The sequence below is a fragment of the Schistocerca serialis genome, chromosome 4 (genome assembly GCF_023864345.2).
Source record: "Schistocerca serialis cubense isolate TAMUIC-IGC-003099 chromosome 4, iqSchSeri2.2, whole genome shotgun sequence".
Lineage (NCBI taxonomy): Eukaryota > Metazoa > Arthropoda > Insecta > Orthoptera > Acrididae > Schistocerca > Schistocerca serialis.
In genome coordinates this window covers 635,957,685-635,973,538 of record NC_064641.1, presented here as the reverse complement: position 1 = coordinate 635,973,538, position 15,854 = coordinate 635,957,685, and the positions used below count along the sequence as shown (strand labels likewise).

At 39.8% G+C, this 15,854-nt stretch overlaps 1 protein-coding gene across 2 annotated transcripts in view; it reads right to left on the bottom strand.

Moving 5' to 3' along the window:
- Window positions 1–15,854, bottom strand: part of LOC126475481 (folliculin) — a 162,523-nt gene that overhangs the window by 51,192 nt on the left and 95,477 nt on the right. For both annotated transcript variants that reach the window (XM_050103379.1, XM_050103380.1), the window contains exon 6: window positions 10,366–10,478. In XM_050103379.1, the coding sequence (XP_049959336.1) occupies window positions 10,366–10,478 (113 nt within the window). The remainder of the gene's footprint in view (window positions 1–10,365; window positions 10,479–15,854) is intronic.

The following is a 15,854-nucleotide window of genomic DNA, read 5'->3' as shown; positions in this document are numbered from 1 at the left end:
CTTATATGAAACAAGAAATATAAAATTATGAATGAAATTGAAACCAAAATGCATCATTTGGCCTGCCGCCTATAAATCCAGCATCCCTGAAAACCATAAAACCATCAACAATACTTCTGGCTATTTACCCCTACCTCTCCCCATTTTCAGAGATACTAAGAGCAAGTGCCTACACTTTCAGTCATTTATTTTGTACATAATTTGCATGTTTACGATTTCAGTTAATGATCTGTTCCCACTCTAGGTGGGCCTAACACTGTGCAATAGTTGCATAAATGTCCTTAATCTGTGATTAACAAGGGGGTTGAAGACGCAGGTTAGAGTGTTCTAATTTCTGATGTACATTGTATTTAAGTGTTTCACCTCTTTTACACTGACCCAGGACCGGAGGAGAGCCACCAAAATCCACTTTCATGAACTGAAGCCATTGATAGGAAGTATATTCTCCTACAGCACCCTGTTACTAGTGGAAGCAGATTTTATAGTTACGAAGGTCCACTTAGCATTATGGTGCTTGCTGTTGTTGATGCTAATTACAACTTTTTATATGTTAGGTTGGCTGCCAAGGAAGGATTTCAGAGGGAGGTGTTTTTAAGAATGCCTCTATAAGTGAACTAATCCCACAAAAAAAGGCTAAACTTCTCACCTCATGCCACCTGGAGGGACAAAGCCACTACCATATGTATTCTTGGCAGACGATGCTGTCCCATTACAAGAAAATTTTATGAAGCCGTATCCAGAAGGGAATCACCAAGGCTCAAAAGATAGAATTTTTAACTACCAATTGTCTAGGGCAAGGATGGTCATAGAAAATATCTTTGGTATTCGCATGGAGTGTAGCCATGTATGGAAGTGAAATGTGGACGATAAATAGTTTAGACAAGAAGAGAATAGAAGCTTTCGAAATGTGGTGCTGCAGAAGAATGCTGAAGATTAGATGGATAGATCACATAACTAATGAGGAGGTATTGAACAGAATTGGGGAGAAGAGGAGTTTGTGGCACAACTTGACTAGAAGAAGGGATCGGTTAGTAGGACATGTTCTGAGACATCGAGGGATCACCAATTTAGTATTGGAGGGCAGCGTGGAGGGTAAAAATCGTAGAGGGAGACCAAGAGATGAATACACTAAGCAGATTCAGAAGGATGTAGGCTGCAGTAGGTACTGGGAGATGAAGAAGCTTGCACGGGATAGAGTAGCATGGAGAACTGCATCAAACCAGTCTCAGGACTGAAGACCACAACAACAACAACAACAACAACAACAACATTACAGCCTCAGTGTTTTGTTCTTCCCAAAACCAATGTTGTTGCAACCTGAAAAGGCATGAACTACCACTATGACAGCAGTGTGTTTAAATAATTTCTTAAAGAGAAATGCTTAGTCAAGGAGCTATAACAGCTCACAAGAAAGCTTCAATTTTTGTTGCTTAGAGACAGGTGAAGTGATCCCAAGGGTACGGAGACGTGATACTGCTGTATCATCTGTTACTGCATTCCCAAATATACCACAGGGAACTTCAAGCACAAATAAATTCATGACAAATTTGTAAATTACTTTTCTAAGTCCGCACAGAGTGGTACCATGGCAAAATAATTACAGCTGAATATCAATGTAAAGTACAGAATACAAATAAACATAAGCATAATCTTGTTTACATCTTTTTTGATTGTGTCTTTTGTTTTGTTTGGTTCCCAAACATCATCAAGGACTGTAAACAATCAAAACTGTATCACTCTGGTTTACACAGATATTTAGTACCACTGCCAGTTTCTTGCTCCTTTCAATTTTTCTTTTCTCACATCCATACTGAACTATGACAGGACTAAGTTTCTACTCCACATCATTGCTGCTGGTGCTACACAGCATAATGACTTTCTAGGGTGAGTTCTCCATCATTTTAATATTTTTGTAATTGGAACTATGTACTTTCTAGAGGCACTCTTCTGGATCATAGTATGTCCACTCCAATTTCCAAAATGAAACTTAACATGCAACACAACACAACATGCAACACTGCACAAAGTAGGACTGAGCATAAACACACACTACTGTTGTATAATGGCATTTAGTGCTAGCAGACCATGCTAGCAGACCAGAAACAATGTTTACTTTGGTCTGTACCAACACAACCATGGAACACTATACAGCTGTGTCAAATGAACCATTCGATACCACTCTACTGTAATGATGTTCATGTGTAATTGTAAAACTTATTTTCATTATGGGAATTTTCATGACTATTAAGATGTTTGTCAATAACTGTTTGATATTTCACTTATAATATTGCATTTTTACCATTATATTATGAAAATCAATTTCTTTACGACTCTGGAAATGTTAATTATCGAATGAAGTCAGTTTTGTTTGATTTGTCAGTTATGGGCAATTAAGCTTACTTTTGGCAGTACACAGAGTATTAAAAACCCATTATAGAAATTGTAATTAAGATTACCTAAACATTCTTCTTTACAAAATATGTTTGTATTCCAAATAATATTTCCCACACAAAAGTTATTGCAGCCTTACTGCAATGTCATCCAACAAACTCTTTGTACTGTCAAAAATGTAAGTTTATAAATCTTAGGGAGAGCTGGAAAGATCTATGTGAATGGAGGGAATCAGGCTTGGAGAGTCAAGTCAGGGACTTGTCTCCATTCTAACTAGGTAAAATGTCTTTACTGAAATTCTATGACGCATGAAGACATTTGTATTCAAGAACTGTTTGCATATGTTCATAGTGAAATATAAGAAAAGTGGATTATAATAAGCGTTTATTTGAAAAGATTAGAAGTTTATTAAATCACACTTTTAGGTAATTGAACAAAATCTTATTACTGACAGAACTTATTTTTAATAATCATTATTACCATGAGTATATTTTGTTCTTAACAATGTCAAGAGTAAGGCCTCTGCAGAGATCATACCCTGAATTTTTTACAGAACAATAAGTCAAGCCTACATTGACAGCAACTAGAAATTCAAGATACGTATATTTTTTGACTTCAGTTTATTGCAACAAACAACATAGGTGCTGCCTATCTACAGCCTTGGTTCCCAGACAGTAATACTATACATTTCTGCTTCCATTGATGCCAACTGAAATGTCCAGAAACTAATTTTGTGTTCAATTAATTAGTGTTTACTGGCTTGAGGGAATGGATTGTTAGACATGGTATATCCTTTATGAAATACAAAATGCTAGTGAACATGGTAATAAATCTTAGGGATCTCCTAATTGTAGGTCTTTTCAACTGAGAGTAATCTTTGCCACTGTGTACAAATAGTGTTTGATTTCTGTCAGCTAGATGCAATGATAATTAGCTCAGAGGGTTTCTCTTAGAAGCCATACCTCATATGCTTAAGGTGAAGCAAGTCATTGTTTATAGCATTATGGCTTTCATGATATGAATAAGGTTTGTTAAAGCCTTTTGTAAAACTTTTGGTTACATAGGGTAACTGCAGTGTGATGAATTATAACTTTCTATCTGATTACCTGCATCTCTTTAAAATATTTTGAGAAAAATAGTAACAATGAGACACCTGCATCTATATGCACATTCAGCAAACCAATGTACAGAGTATAGCAGAGAGTGCTTTGTATCATTGCTAGTTGTTCCCCTTTCTGTTCCACTTGCAAAAGCAAGGAGAAAGACTGATAGTATGCCTCCATTCAATGCTAATCTCCTATAATTTTATTCCTATAATTTTCTTTACTACTCTTATGTCAGATAAATGTTGGCGGCAGCTGAATCATTCTGCATTTTGTCATAAATGTTGGTTCTTTAAACTTCCTCAATAGTTTTTCACAAGATTGTCAAGGATACCAACCGAAAATCATGGAACATTTCCACAAAACTCTTATTAAACTGTTCACTAGTAGATCTAGCAGCATGTCTCTGAATTTCTTCCAGGTGTTCCTTTAATCCAACCTGGTGGTGATTACAAACACTTGAGCAATACTCAAAAATGGCTTGCACAATGTTCTGTCAGCAGACTTGTTTATAGGTGCACAATTTACCAGAATTATCCCAATCAGCTGTAATCTGTTGTTTGCATTCTCAACACCTGACCTAATGCACTCATTCTATTTCTTATTGTTTTGAAGCAATACACCTAGATATTTAAGTCATGCAGCATACAATTAATACTGTAATCAAAAATTACGGCAATGTTTTCCATACCTCTTTGCATTAACTAACATTTATCCATATTTAAAGCAAGCTGGCATCCATTCCTCCAAAAAGAATGTATGTTGTCATCCTGAATCCCCATAGTCATTCAACAATGACACTTTTCTGCACAAATCAGAATCATCAGTCAACAGTCTGACTTTTCTGCCCAGGTTGTCTGGCAGTTCATTTATATTCATGAAGAACAGAAGCATTTCTATCTCATTCCCTGGGGCACTCCTCGTGTTACTTTCTCTAATGATCAATCAGTGTCAAGCAAAATGTACTGAATTTTAGGACTTATGAAATCTTCAAGCCTGTCACATATTTTAAAATATAGTCAGTATACTTGAACCTTTGTTACCAGTCCATTATGTCATACAGTGTCGACTGTCACCACAAATCTAGGAATATATAATCTGCCTAGTGCCCTGTAGTGTGTGAAAAGAGTAAATTGTCTTTTGCACAATCAGATAAACAGTGTTTTCTAACTCCATGCTGACTTATGCACAGAAGTCTTTATCCCTATAGGAAACCAATTATAATTAAATTTAGACCATGCTCAAGGATCCTACAGCACACTGGCTTTTGAATATTAGTCTACAACTTTATGCATATGTCTATGACAATTTTGTGCATAAGTCTATGCTTCCCCATGCCATTTTCATATACTTTTTATGAATCTGTAAAATTTCTACATATTTCAGTTAATCACAGAAGCAGCCTTCATAATGAGAAATAGCGCATAAAGAGTCTGTATGGTGCAAATTATCATGTAGCCTCATTTCCATATCTGCTGTGTAAAGAAGATACTGATATCTCTTTGTGGTCAACATTTTGACATGTTTGTACATGGTGCTATCTGTGCTTGATTTAATGGACTGATAAAGAGTTCCATTTAGTGACAGTGCCCATTCCACCCCTCTTCAGTTGTCCACACCATTTGAAAGAAATGTATTTTGGTACACCGAGACAACTAAATTATCTTTTACCAGTCCCAAATGCCCTCATTAAGATATGCAAAAAATATTATTTTTGCCATATAGCTGGGAGACACTACTGATTTGTCTCAATCTCTTATTAGCGTATGAAATGTTCACTTTAGATGGAAGCTGTGGTTCATTTGCCCTGTCATTATAAATGTTTTTCTTGAGTACAGTTCTCATGTGCTTGGTCCACATTCCTCAGTTTCCTTTGTCAGAGATGACTTAAGCTCAAGAGCTAACATTTTTAAGATTCCTGGAAGTTAATGATTATCATTACAAGTGGCTACTTCTAGATAGTGCTTGATTTATGTGGTACACATCGGTATTCCTGATGAAAAAAATCAGAACCGCAAATTTTGAGATGTGGTACAACACAACTCCTGCTGCGGTTCAAGCGAAGTAAAACTGTGCCTATTTGGTGCATTGTATTCACACTTTTGAACGTCTTAGAAAAGCATTAAAATAACATTTTAAGAAGTTTAAATTACAAGAGCACACCTGGGAAGGACACAGTACAGGGCCCTCTCTCTTTCAAATCAGGCATCGCTTTTAGATACAGACTGTAATCTCTCTCTCTCTCTCTCTCTCTCTCTCTCTCTCTCTCTCTCTCTCTCTCTCCCTCTCTTTTACATCTAGCTTGAATATTACAGAATGGGAAAGACACATTCTTGGTGAATGTGTCATGAAGCATTTTAAGATGGTGCAAGTTTTATTCTACTTTCTTCTTTCATGGCAAGAAATGAGAAATAGATCATACTTCTGGTGGAAATTATGAATGTTGCATCCAGTCATTTCAAGTCTTTTGTCATAATCTATGTTAATGTGCACTTTGACTTGATCTATAATTCTGATGGCTCTCCTTCTTGATGGGATCTACAGAATGCAATGAATGAATGGAGGAAAGATGGAAGGACTGGAGCCCCACTTAACATTCATCAAGCAAAATTGGTACTTTCTGCACACTAGTGTTATAATAAATTAGAGAGAAGCAACAAGAAAATGACTTCTCCCCCAATTTTGAGAAAGCATATTACATTCAGTTCTGGACAAAAAATAAGTCATACTAGTAAATGGTGTAGCACATGAAAAGGAGTTGATAAACAGAGAAGTATGTGCAAATTTTTGGATGTACACATTGATAAAAACTTGACTGGAAGAAATATATTACTGAATTGCTCAAAGAATTAAGTTCCACTACTTTAGCTCCTTGTATAATTGCTAGTCTTGGAAACAAATGAATAAACCTCCTAACTTATTTTTCAAATGTCCACTCAATAATGCCTTATGGAATAATTTTCTGGGTAACACATCACTTAGAAAGAAAAAAATAGATTGCCCAAAAGCAAGCAGCAAGACTAATCAGTGGTTTCTGCCTGCAGTCATCTTGTAGGCACCTCTTCAAAGAGAAGGCATTTTAATTGCACCATCACAATACATGCATACATTTCCTAAACAAAAATCAAACAGGGGAAAATCCAGGACGGAATGTAACAATATTATAAGAAGGAAAGTTGCTACTCACCATAAAGCAGAGATGCTGAGTCGCAGATAGGAACAACAAAAAGACTCTCTCAATTAAAGCTTTTGGTTATTAAGGACTTTGTCAACAATACACACACACACACACACACACACACACACACACACACACACACACACACATGGGCAATGCAACTCACACACATGACTGCAGTCTCAGGCAGTCTCAGCACCAGTGCATCATGAGAGTGGCGGCTAGGTGTGGGTGAGGAGGAGGCTGGAGTGGGGGGGGCGGGGGGGGGGGGGGGGATAGTACGGTGGGGGTGGTGGACAGTGAAGTGTTGCAGGTTAGTTGGAGGGGTGGGAAGGGGGGGGGGAATAGTTGAAAAGGAGTGAAATAAAAATACTGGGTGTGTTGGTGGAATGACAGCAGTGTAGTGCTGGAATGGGAACAGGGAAGGGGCTGGATGGGTAAGGACAATGACTAATGAAGGTTGAGGCCAGGAGGGTTACGGGAACGTAGGATGTATTGCAGGGAAAGTTCCCACCAGCGCAATTGAGAAAAGCTGGTGTTGGTGGGAAGGATCCATATGGCACAGGCTGTGAAGCAGTCATTGAAATAAAGAATATCATGTTTGGCAGTGTGTTCAGCAATAGGATAGTCCACTTGTTTTTTGGCCACAGTTTGTCGGTGGTCATTCATGCAGACAGACAGCTTGTTGGTTGTCATGCCTACATAGAATGCAGCACAGTAGTTGCGGCTTAGCTTGTAGACCACATGACTGGTTGCACAGGTAGCCCTGCCTTTGATGAGATAGGTGATGTTAGTGACTGGACTGGAGTAGGTGGTGGTCGGAGAATGTATTGGGCAGGTCTTACACCTAAGTCTACTACAGGGGTATGAGCCATGGGATAAGGGATTGGGAGCAGGGGTTGTGTAAGAATGGACGAGTATATTGCGAATGATTGGTGGACGGTGGAATATCACTGTGGGAGGGGTGGGAAGGATAGTGGGCAGGACATTTCTCATTTCAGGGCACGACGAGAGGTAATTGAAACCCTGACGGAGAATGTAATTCAGCTGCTCCAGTCCTTGGTGGTTCGGACCTTTCCCAACTACCAATGGATTCCGAATCAATAACCTCCTTCCTAGTTGCCACGACCAACTATATCCTCACCCACAATTACTTCTCCTGTGAAGGCACTACCTACAAACAAATCTGGGGTATGGCTATGTGCACCCGCATGGCACCATCCGATGCCAACTTATTCATGGGCCATCTAGAGGAATCCTTCCTAAAAACCCAGAATCCTAAACCCCTCACCTGGTTCAGATTCACTGATGACATGTTTGCTATCTGTTTCGAAGGTGAGGACACCCTATCCACATTCCTCCAGAACCTCAACAACTTCTCCCCCATTTGCTTCACCTGGTCCTACTCAACCCAACAAGCCACCTTCCTAGGTGTTGACCTCCACCTCAAAGATGGCTACATTAGCACCTCCATCCAGATCAAACCTACTAATGACCAGCAATACCTCCGCTTCGACACCTGCCACACATTCCATACCAAGAAGCCTTGCCGCCTGTGGCCATCACATCTGCAGTGACAAGCGGTCCCTCTCAAAATAGGTCAATGGTCTCACTGAAGCCTTCACTGACAATAATTGTCCTCCCAACCTTGTACATAAACAAATCTCCTGCCTTATATTTCCAGTCTCCCATCACCTCCCAAAGTCCCACCATCCAGCCGCAGAGGAGCATTCCCCTCGTAACTCAGTACTACCCAGGACTGGAGTAACTGAATTAAATTCTCCACCAGGATTTTGATTACCTCTTGCCATGCCCTGAAATGAGAAATGTCCTGCCCACTATCCTTCCCAACCCTCCCACAGTGGTGTTCCACCAGCCACTGAACCTACACAATATACTCGTCCATTCTTACAAAACCTCTGCTCCCAATCCCTTGCCCCATGGCTCATAACCCTGTAATAGACCTAGATGCAAGACCTGCCCCATGCAACCTCCGACCATCACATATTCGAGTCCGGTCACTAACATCACCTATCTCATCAAAGGCAGGGCTACCTGTGAAACCAGTCATGTGGTCTACAAGCTAATCTGCAACTACTGTGCTGCATTCTATATAGGCATGACAACCAACAAGCTGTCTATCTGCATGAATGACCACCGACAAACTGTTGCCAAGAAACAAGTGGACCACCCTGTTGCTGAACACGCTGGCAACATGATATTCTTCATTTGAATGACTGCTTCACAGCCTGTGCCATATGGATCCTTCCCACCAACTTCAGATTGTCTCAATTGCATAGGTGGTAACTTTCCCTGCAATACATCCTATGTTTCCGTAACCCTTCTGGCCTCAACCTTCGTTAGTCGCTGTCCTCACCCATCCAGCCCCTTCCCTGTTCCCACAGCAGCACTACACAGCTGTCATTCCACCGCCACATCCAGTATTTTTATTTCTCTCCTTTTCCGCTACTTCCCCCCCTCCCCACCTCTCCCCTGCCACTGTCTAACCTGCAGCACTACACTGTCTGCCACCCCCACTACTCTATTGCTCCCCGTCCCCACTCCAGCCTCCTCCTTACCAGCACCCAGCCGCCACTCCCATGATGCACTGGTGCTGCTGCTGGCAGTGTGGTTTCAGTCACCTGAGACTGCAGTCGTGTGTGAGAGTTGCATTTGATCGCGCGCACGTGCGTTTGTTTGTGTGTGTGTGTGTGTGTGTGTGTGTGTGTGTGTGTGTGTGTATTAATGGCCAAAAGCTTTAATTGAGAGAGTCTTTTTGTTGTGCCTATCTGCGACTCAGCATTTCCGCTATATGGTGAGTAGGAACTTTCCTTCTCATACTAATTTTACATTTCCTAAACGAATTTGCCATAAACAGTCCACCACAATTTGACAAGAGTAGCAATGTCAATATCTACTATACTACAATACTAACAGAGCAAATGACCTTTATTACTTATTAAAGCTGTCTTTGGTTGAGAAAGGAGTTCAATATAAATTAGCAAAATTTTTTGATCATTTTGCCAATAACATAAAATGAGTGACAGGCAGCAAAGCAAGTTTTAAATATAACCTAAATTCATTTTGTCTGGAGAGATTTTTCTATGCCATAGACGAGTTTTTGTTTAAAAACTGGTAGAATGTAGAAAAAAGAAACTAGTTTTAAGTACAGCAGCAGAGTAGGATTAAAAAATAATATGTTCATTAATTTGAATGTGGGTCACTGACTTTTAGGAACATGTAAATGGCCAGCATGTAGCCACCCACTGTAACTTACCAGGTACACATATTCTGTTAACTGGCTTATTCCATATCATTTTCATAAAAAAATCACTCAAATGATTTATGGAACCTGTAGTTATCCAACTTCAGAAGTAGCTTTTTGTTTCATAAATTATGACTTAATCAGTGTTTGTTACTGATGGGAAAACAATATTTAACATTAAATGCATTAATTCACTGTTGAAATATGACAGTTCATATACGTAAATGTTTGGCACTAAAAGTAACAACTTGTTTTATGAGCCCTCTCTTGATGGCTTTTATGTTTGACCTCTGATACATGCAATTTCTATATGATGGAGGGCACATTCAGTCAAATATCATGTGTTTCCTCCTTTACAAAGTAGCTCAACAAATTTATCTTAAAAACAAATAGCTTTAATTACAGAGTACCGGTTATTATTTACTTACCATGCTGCTGTTCCCAGGCAGGTGTTGGATCCTTTACTGGAAGAACATCAATAGCACGTTCCACCATATAACTAGTTCCGGACTTAAGGAGCCACGTAAACCACCAATGAAGTCTAAAAATAAAAATATGATGCAGCTTCTTAATCACATCAATGGTGTAGACAAGTAAATTAGTGAGTTAAGTAAAAAAATCTTGTATTATCATCAGTGAACACTTAATGATTCACAATATGAGGAAAAAAATCAATTGTTTTCCTGCACCATCAATTTATTTTTTTAAATAATTGCCAATCTGATTAAAATATTTTCCTGGTAATAGAAAAAGTAGCATATGCATATTCAGCTGTTCCATAACTTTGACCATACCTATTCAGAAGTGAAAAATCATCTGTCCACAACACTAAGAGAATGTAAATAAATATAACAACCCCCCCCTCCCTCCCACCCTACCTCTCTCTCTCTCTCTCTCTCTCTCTCTCTCTCTCTCTCTCTGTGTGTGTGTGTGTGTGTGTGTGTGTGTGTGTGTGTGTGTGAGAGAGAGAGAGAGAGAGAGAGAGTGAGAGAGTGAGAGAGAGAGAGAGAGAGAGAGAGAGAATCTCATGGAACTTGACTGAAAAAGATGCAAGTTTAAAAGCTGAGACGCAATGTTCAATTTGCCTGCACTTTACGTGCCTATAAACAGTTTTACATACTGAGTGGCTGTCTTTCTTCATATTTTTCTCAAAAATAACAAAAAAACAGCTTTACAAATAAACAGAAGACTATAGTATCTAAATATCCTGGTAATACACTATGTGCCACTTGCATAAGTTGTTTCAATCGATACCAAACAGCACAGAAATGTGATAAGTGCACCTCATAAAACAAACTGAGTATAGAAATCCATGTCTGCAAATCACACCTATTAACACTGCAGAGCATACCATCAACCCATCTGTTCAGTACTGGTAATTATGTTGTGTGCTGTCAGATAAAATACAGTGTTTCTCAGTGTCAGTTGCTGATGCATGAATGACAAAATCAAGTGAACACTGAACAGTCTGGTTGTTCACTTGTTTGCCATTCATTTATGGTGTAAAAAAAAGGTTGTGGTGGTGGTGGGGGGCAGGAGATGAGTTAATGGAGATTAATCAAGGAAGTTGTTGAGATAAAGGGACGGTTTGGAGGTTAATTTCCCCATCTACAGAGCGCTTGGGAACAAGTGGCAGTTGGGATCTAAACAGCCTGTATGGTGTAGAACATGTTTGGCCAATGGGTAATGGGTGCCCCAAAACAAACTGGTGGTCATAGAAGAACTGTTTACCTCAGGGACATCCAGTTGTCAAACACTCTCTACAGCATGACTTGAGGGACCTCAGTGCCTGTTATGCCACACGGGCTGTTTGCATCCTCCCACCCACACTAGATCCAGAATTTTCCCTCTGACACGTCCTCGAATTCCAACACCTCCTGAACTTCTTCTCCATCAACCTATGCCCTCTCCCTCCGTTTTCACTTAGCTCCAGTTTCTTCCCCCTCCCTCCCCCTCCCCCTGGTGTCCTGGTTCTTAATTGCACTAGTCATATCTCTTCTCCCTAATGCATCTTCAATCTTCGCTTCTCACTCTGGTCGTGTCAACCCCGGACTGCAATTGGCATGGTGCCTATCAGTGTGACACTACTGACCTTTGACTCTCTGTGATGCCTATATCTATATCTACATCTACATCTACATGCATACTCTGCAAATCACCATACGGTGTGTGGCGAAGGGTACCTCATACCACAACTAGCATCTTCTCTCCCTGTTCCACTCCCAAACAGAACGAGGGAAAAATAACTGGCTATATACTTCTGTACAAGCCCTAATCTCTCTTATCTTATCTTTGTGGTCTTTCTGCAAAATGTAAGTTGGTGGCAGTAAAATTGTACTGCAGTCAGTCTCAAATGATGGTTCTCTAAATTTCCTCAGTAGCGATTCACGAAAAGAATGCCTCCTTTCCTCTAGAGACTCCCACCTGAGTTCCTGAAGCATTTCCTAACACTCGCGTGATGATCAAACCTACCAGTAACAAATCTCTGAATTGCTTCTATGTCCTCCCTCAATCCGACCTGATAGGGATCCCAAACGCTCAAGCAGTACTCAAGAATAGGTCGTATTAATGTTTTATAAGCGGTATCCTTTACAGATGAACCACATCTTCCCAAAATTCTACCAATGAACCGAAGACAACTATCCGTCTTCCCCACAGCTGCCATTACAGGCTTGCCCACTTCATGTTGCTCTGCAATGTTATGTCCAAATATTTAGTCGACGTGACTGTGTCAAGCGCTACACTACTAATGGAGTATTCAAACATTACGGGATTCTTTTCCCTATTCATCTGCATTGATTTACATTTATCTATATTTAGAGTTAGCTGCCATTCTTTACACCAATCACAAATGCTGTCCAAGTCATTTTGTATCCTCCTACAGTCACTCAACGACAACACCTTCCTGTACACCACAGCATCATCAGCAAACAGCCGCACATTGCTATCCGCCCTATCCAAAAGATCATTTATGTAGATAGAAAACAACAGCGGACCTACCACACTTCCCTGGGGCACTCCAGATGATGCCCTCACCTCCGATGAACACTCACCATCGAGGACAACGTACTGGGTTCTATTACTTAAGAAGTCTTCGAGCCACTTGGGAACCAATCCCATATGCTCATACTTTAGTTAGGAGTCTGCAGTGGGGCACTGAGTCAAACGCTTTCCGGAAGTCAAGGAATATGGCATCCGTCTGATACCCTTCATCCATGGTTCGCAAGATATCATGTGAAAAAAGGGCGAGTTGCGTTTCGCAGGAGCGATGCTTTCTAAAGCCATGCTGATGCATGGGCAGCAACTTCTCTGTCTCAAGGAAATTCATTATATTCGAACTGAGAATATATTTGAGAATCCTGCAACAAACCGAAGTTAAGGATATTGGTCTGTAATTTTGAGGATTCGTCATTCTACCCTTCTTATATACAGGCATCACCTGCGCTTTTTTCCAGTTGCTCGGGACTTTACATTGGACAAGAGATTAATGATAAATGCAAGCTAAGTAAGGAGCCAATGTAGTAGAGTACTCTCTGTAAACCTGAATTGGAATCCCATCAGGACCTGGCGATTTATTTATTTTCAACCCATTCAGCTGCTTCACAACCCTAGGGATGTCTTTCACTATGTCCTTCATACGGGAATCTGTACGAGACTCAAACAGCGGTATGTTTGTATGATCCTCCTGCGTGAAAGATTTCTCAAATGCTAAATTTAAAATTTCAGCTTTTGTTTTGCTGTCTTCTGTTGCCAGGCCAGACTGATCAGTCTCCATTCACTTTGTGTATTCTCGTCCTCACTACTGTTGAGTGAGAATGAGGGTAGAAAAAGATGAAGGGGGAGGCATAAGAGAGAGTATAAGGTACACTGATAAGCACTGTGGCAGCTCCATTCTAGGGGTGATAAGGATAGAGTGAGAAGTGGATCCCTCTTATCATGGGGTCTGAGTGACCTGCCTTTCCTTTTTAACCTTCTGCAACTTATCCCTCCCTCCTCCCTGAGGAAGGAAATAATAGTTGCAAAAGCTAGAATAATGTCATCATTTTTCCTTTTACGTACGTCCATCAGGCATACTGAACATTTTGCCTCCTGAAGCTAATTACTGGCCACCTGCTCTGTCTCATATTCATTACTGTTATTGACAGAATTTTCCTTTGATACATCATTATCTGACATATGTGAAGCATGAAAGACCAATATGTGTTACCAATTGGTTAAGGAAATTACTCACAACAACAAGGACATCCAGGTCCCAATTCCAGTCTGGCAAAAATTTTCAACTATCATGATACATGCATCACACATTTGACTCCCATGGAGTATTGTCAGTTTCTAATTCTGGGTTTGACAAAGTCTGCCACAAGTTAACCTCAGCTGGAATGTTTTACTTTGGCAGACAAAAACATTAATTCTGTTGAAATTTTGTTTTTACTTTCATTCAAAGCTCTCACATATTGGTTAAAAGATGTCTTGGTCCTGCTGTGTCTATCATATTTGAATAAAATGATTTAATAATCATTATTGGCCAGTTTTGACCACCAGGTCATTATAATTGCAGAGGCTTTTTAAATTTACAATTGCATGTATTATCTGCTCTTAGCAATGTATGATTGTAAGTACATGACACTTGATGTGTTCAAAATTGGTCATGAGTGACAAATGAAATATTATATGCAAATAAGACAGCCTCGACAGACTGATGGCATTTTTTAACCTTTATCTGTTGAAATCAGCAGCAGTTCCACAAGATTTACTATTTAAATGTACCTAGAATCATTAAAGTGAGGCAAACAAATTTTCACGGGAAAGAAAATAGTAATCACTGAACAACAATGCACAATGGTTCAATGGAAGAACAAGTAAATGTAGATTCCATTTGAGTATTGTTTACCATTAACTGTCACATGCAATTTATCAGCCATGATTGGAACAGGCAGTTAGAAAGGATGTGCAAAAGCAAGCACTTCAAAATATGCTCTCTCATGTATGTGTTACCAACAGTGACGGCAGCTCTAGTTTGGAGCAGGCATACAGGGTTGGATACCCACTGGGAAACCATATCACTTACGTAAAACGAACTTTAAAAAAATAAAATAAAATAAAATAAAATAAAAAAAACAAGGATCTATAATTTATAACTTGCCATTCATTTTGGAAGTAGCGGCGAAAATACAACTCAATGATTGCTAAGAAAAGAAGTTTCAGTTCCAAGAACTGCAAAGACAAGGTACAACAATGCTGAGTGTGTCATAAGGTATTTAACTCAATGAATAAATACTGCCTGTGGCTTCACATCACGTAGCATGATCAGCAGTGCAAGTAAGAAATGTTTGCACCAGATACTTAGCTCCACTCCAAACACTAACTGAAGATGCGAAGGCTTAATGGAAATTATTTCTCTGCCCCGTATTGTGATTAAGCACATTACAGTTCAGCTAAAACTGTTTTTTATCATCCATAACAAAACCATTGAGGAGTAAATGTACTGGAAAGTGAGGGTAAGAATTCCAAGATCCTTAATAAGTGCACTACCCCAGAAGCTCATAAAACACGGAGGGAAAATGCGTGAAATAAGCTTCCACACTTGTCTTTAGGTTAAAACAATAAGAGATGCTTCTATGGACAAAATAGGTTGATTTGAGCTTATTGTTGTTGTTATTGTCTTCAGTCCGAAGACTGGCTCGATGCAGCTCTCCATGCTAATATAACCTGTGCAAGCCTCTTCATCTCCGAATAACCACCACAATCTACATCCTTTTGAATCTGCTTATTGTATACTCTCTTGGTCTCCCTCTTCAATTTAACCCCCCCCCCCAGTGTATGTGCGCACACACACACACACACACACACACACACACACACACCACACACACACACACACACACATACACTCTCTCTCTCTCTCTCTCTCTTTCTC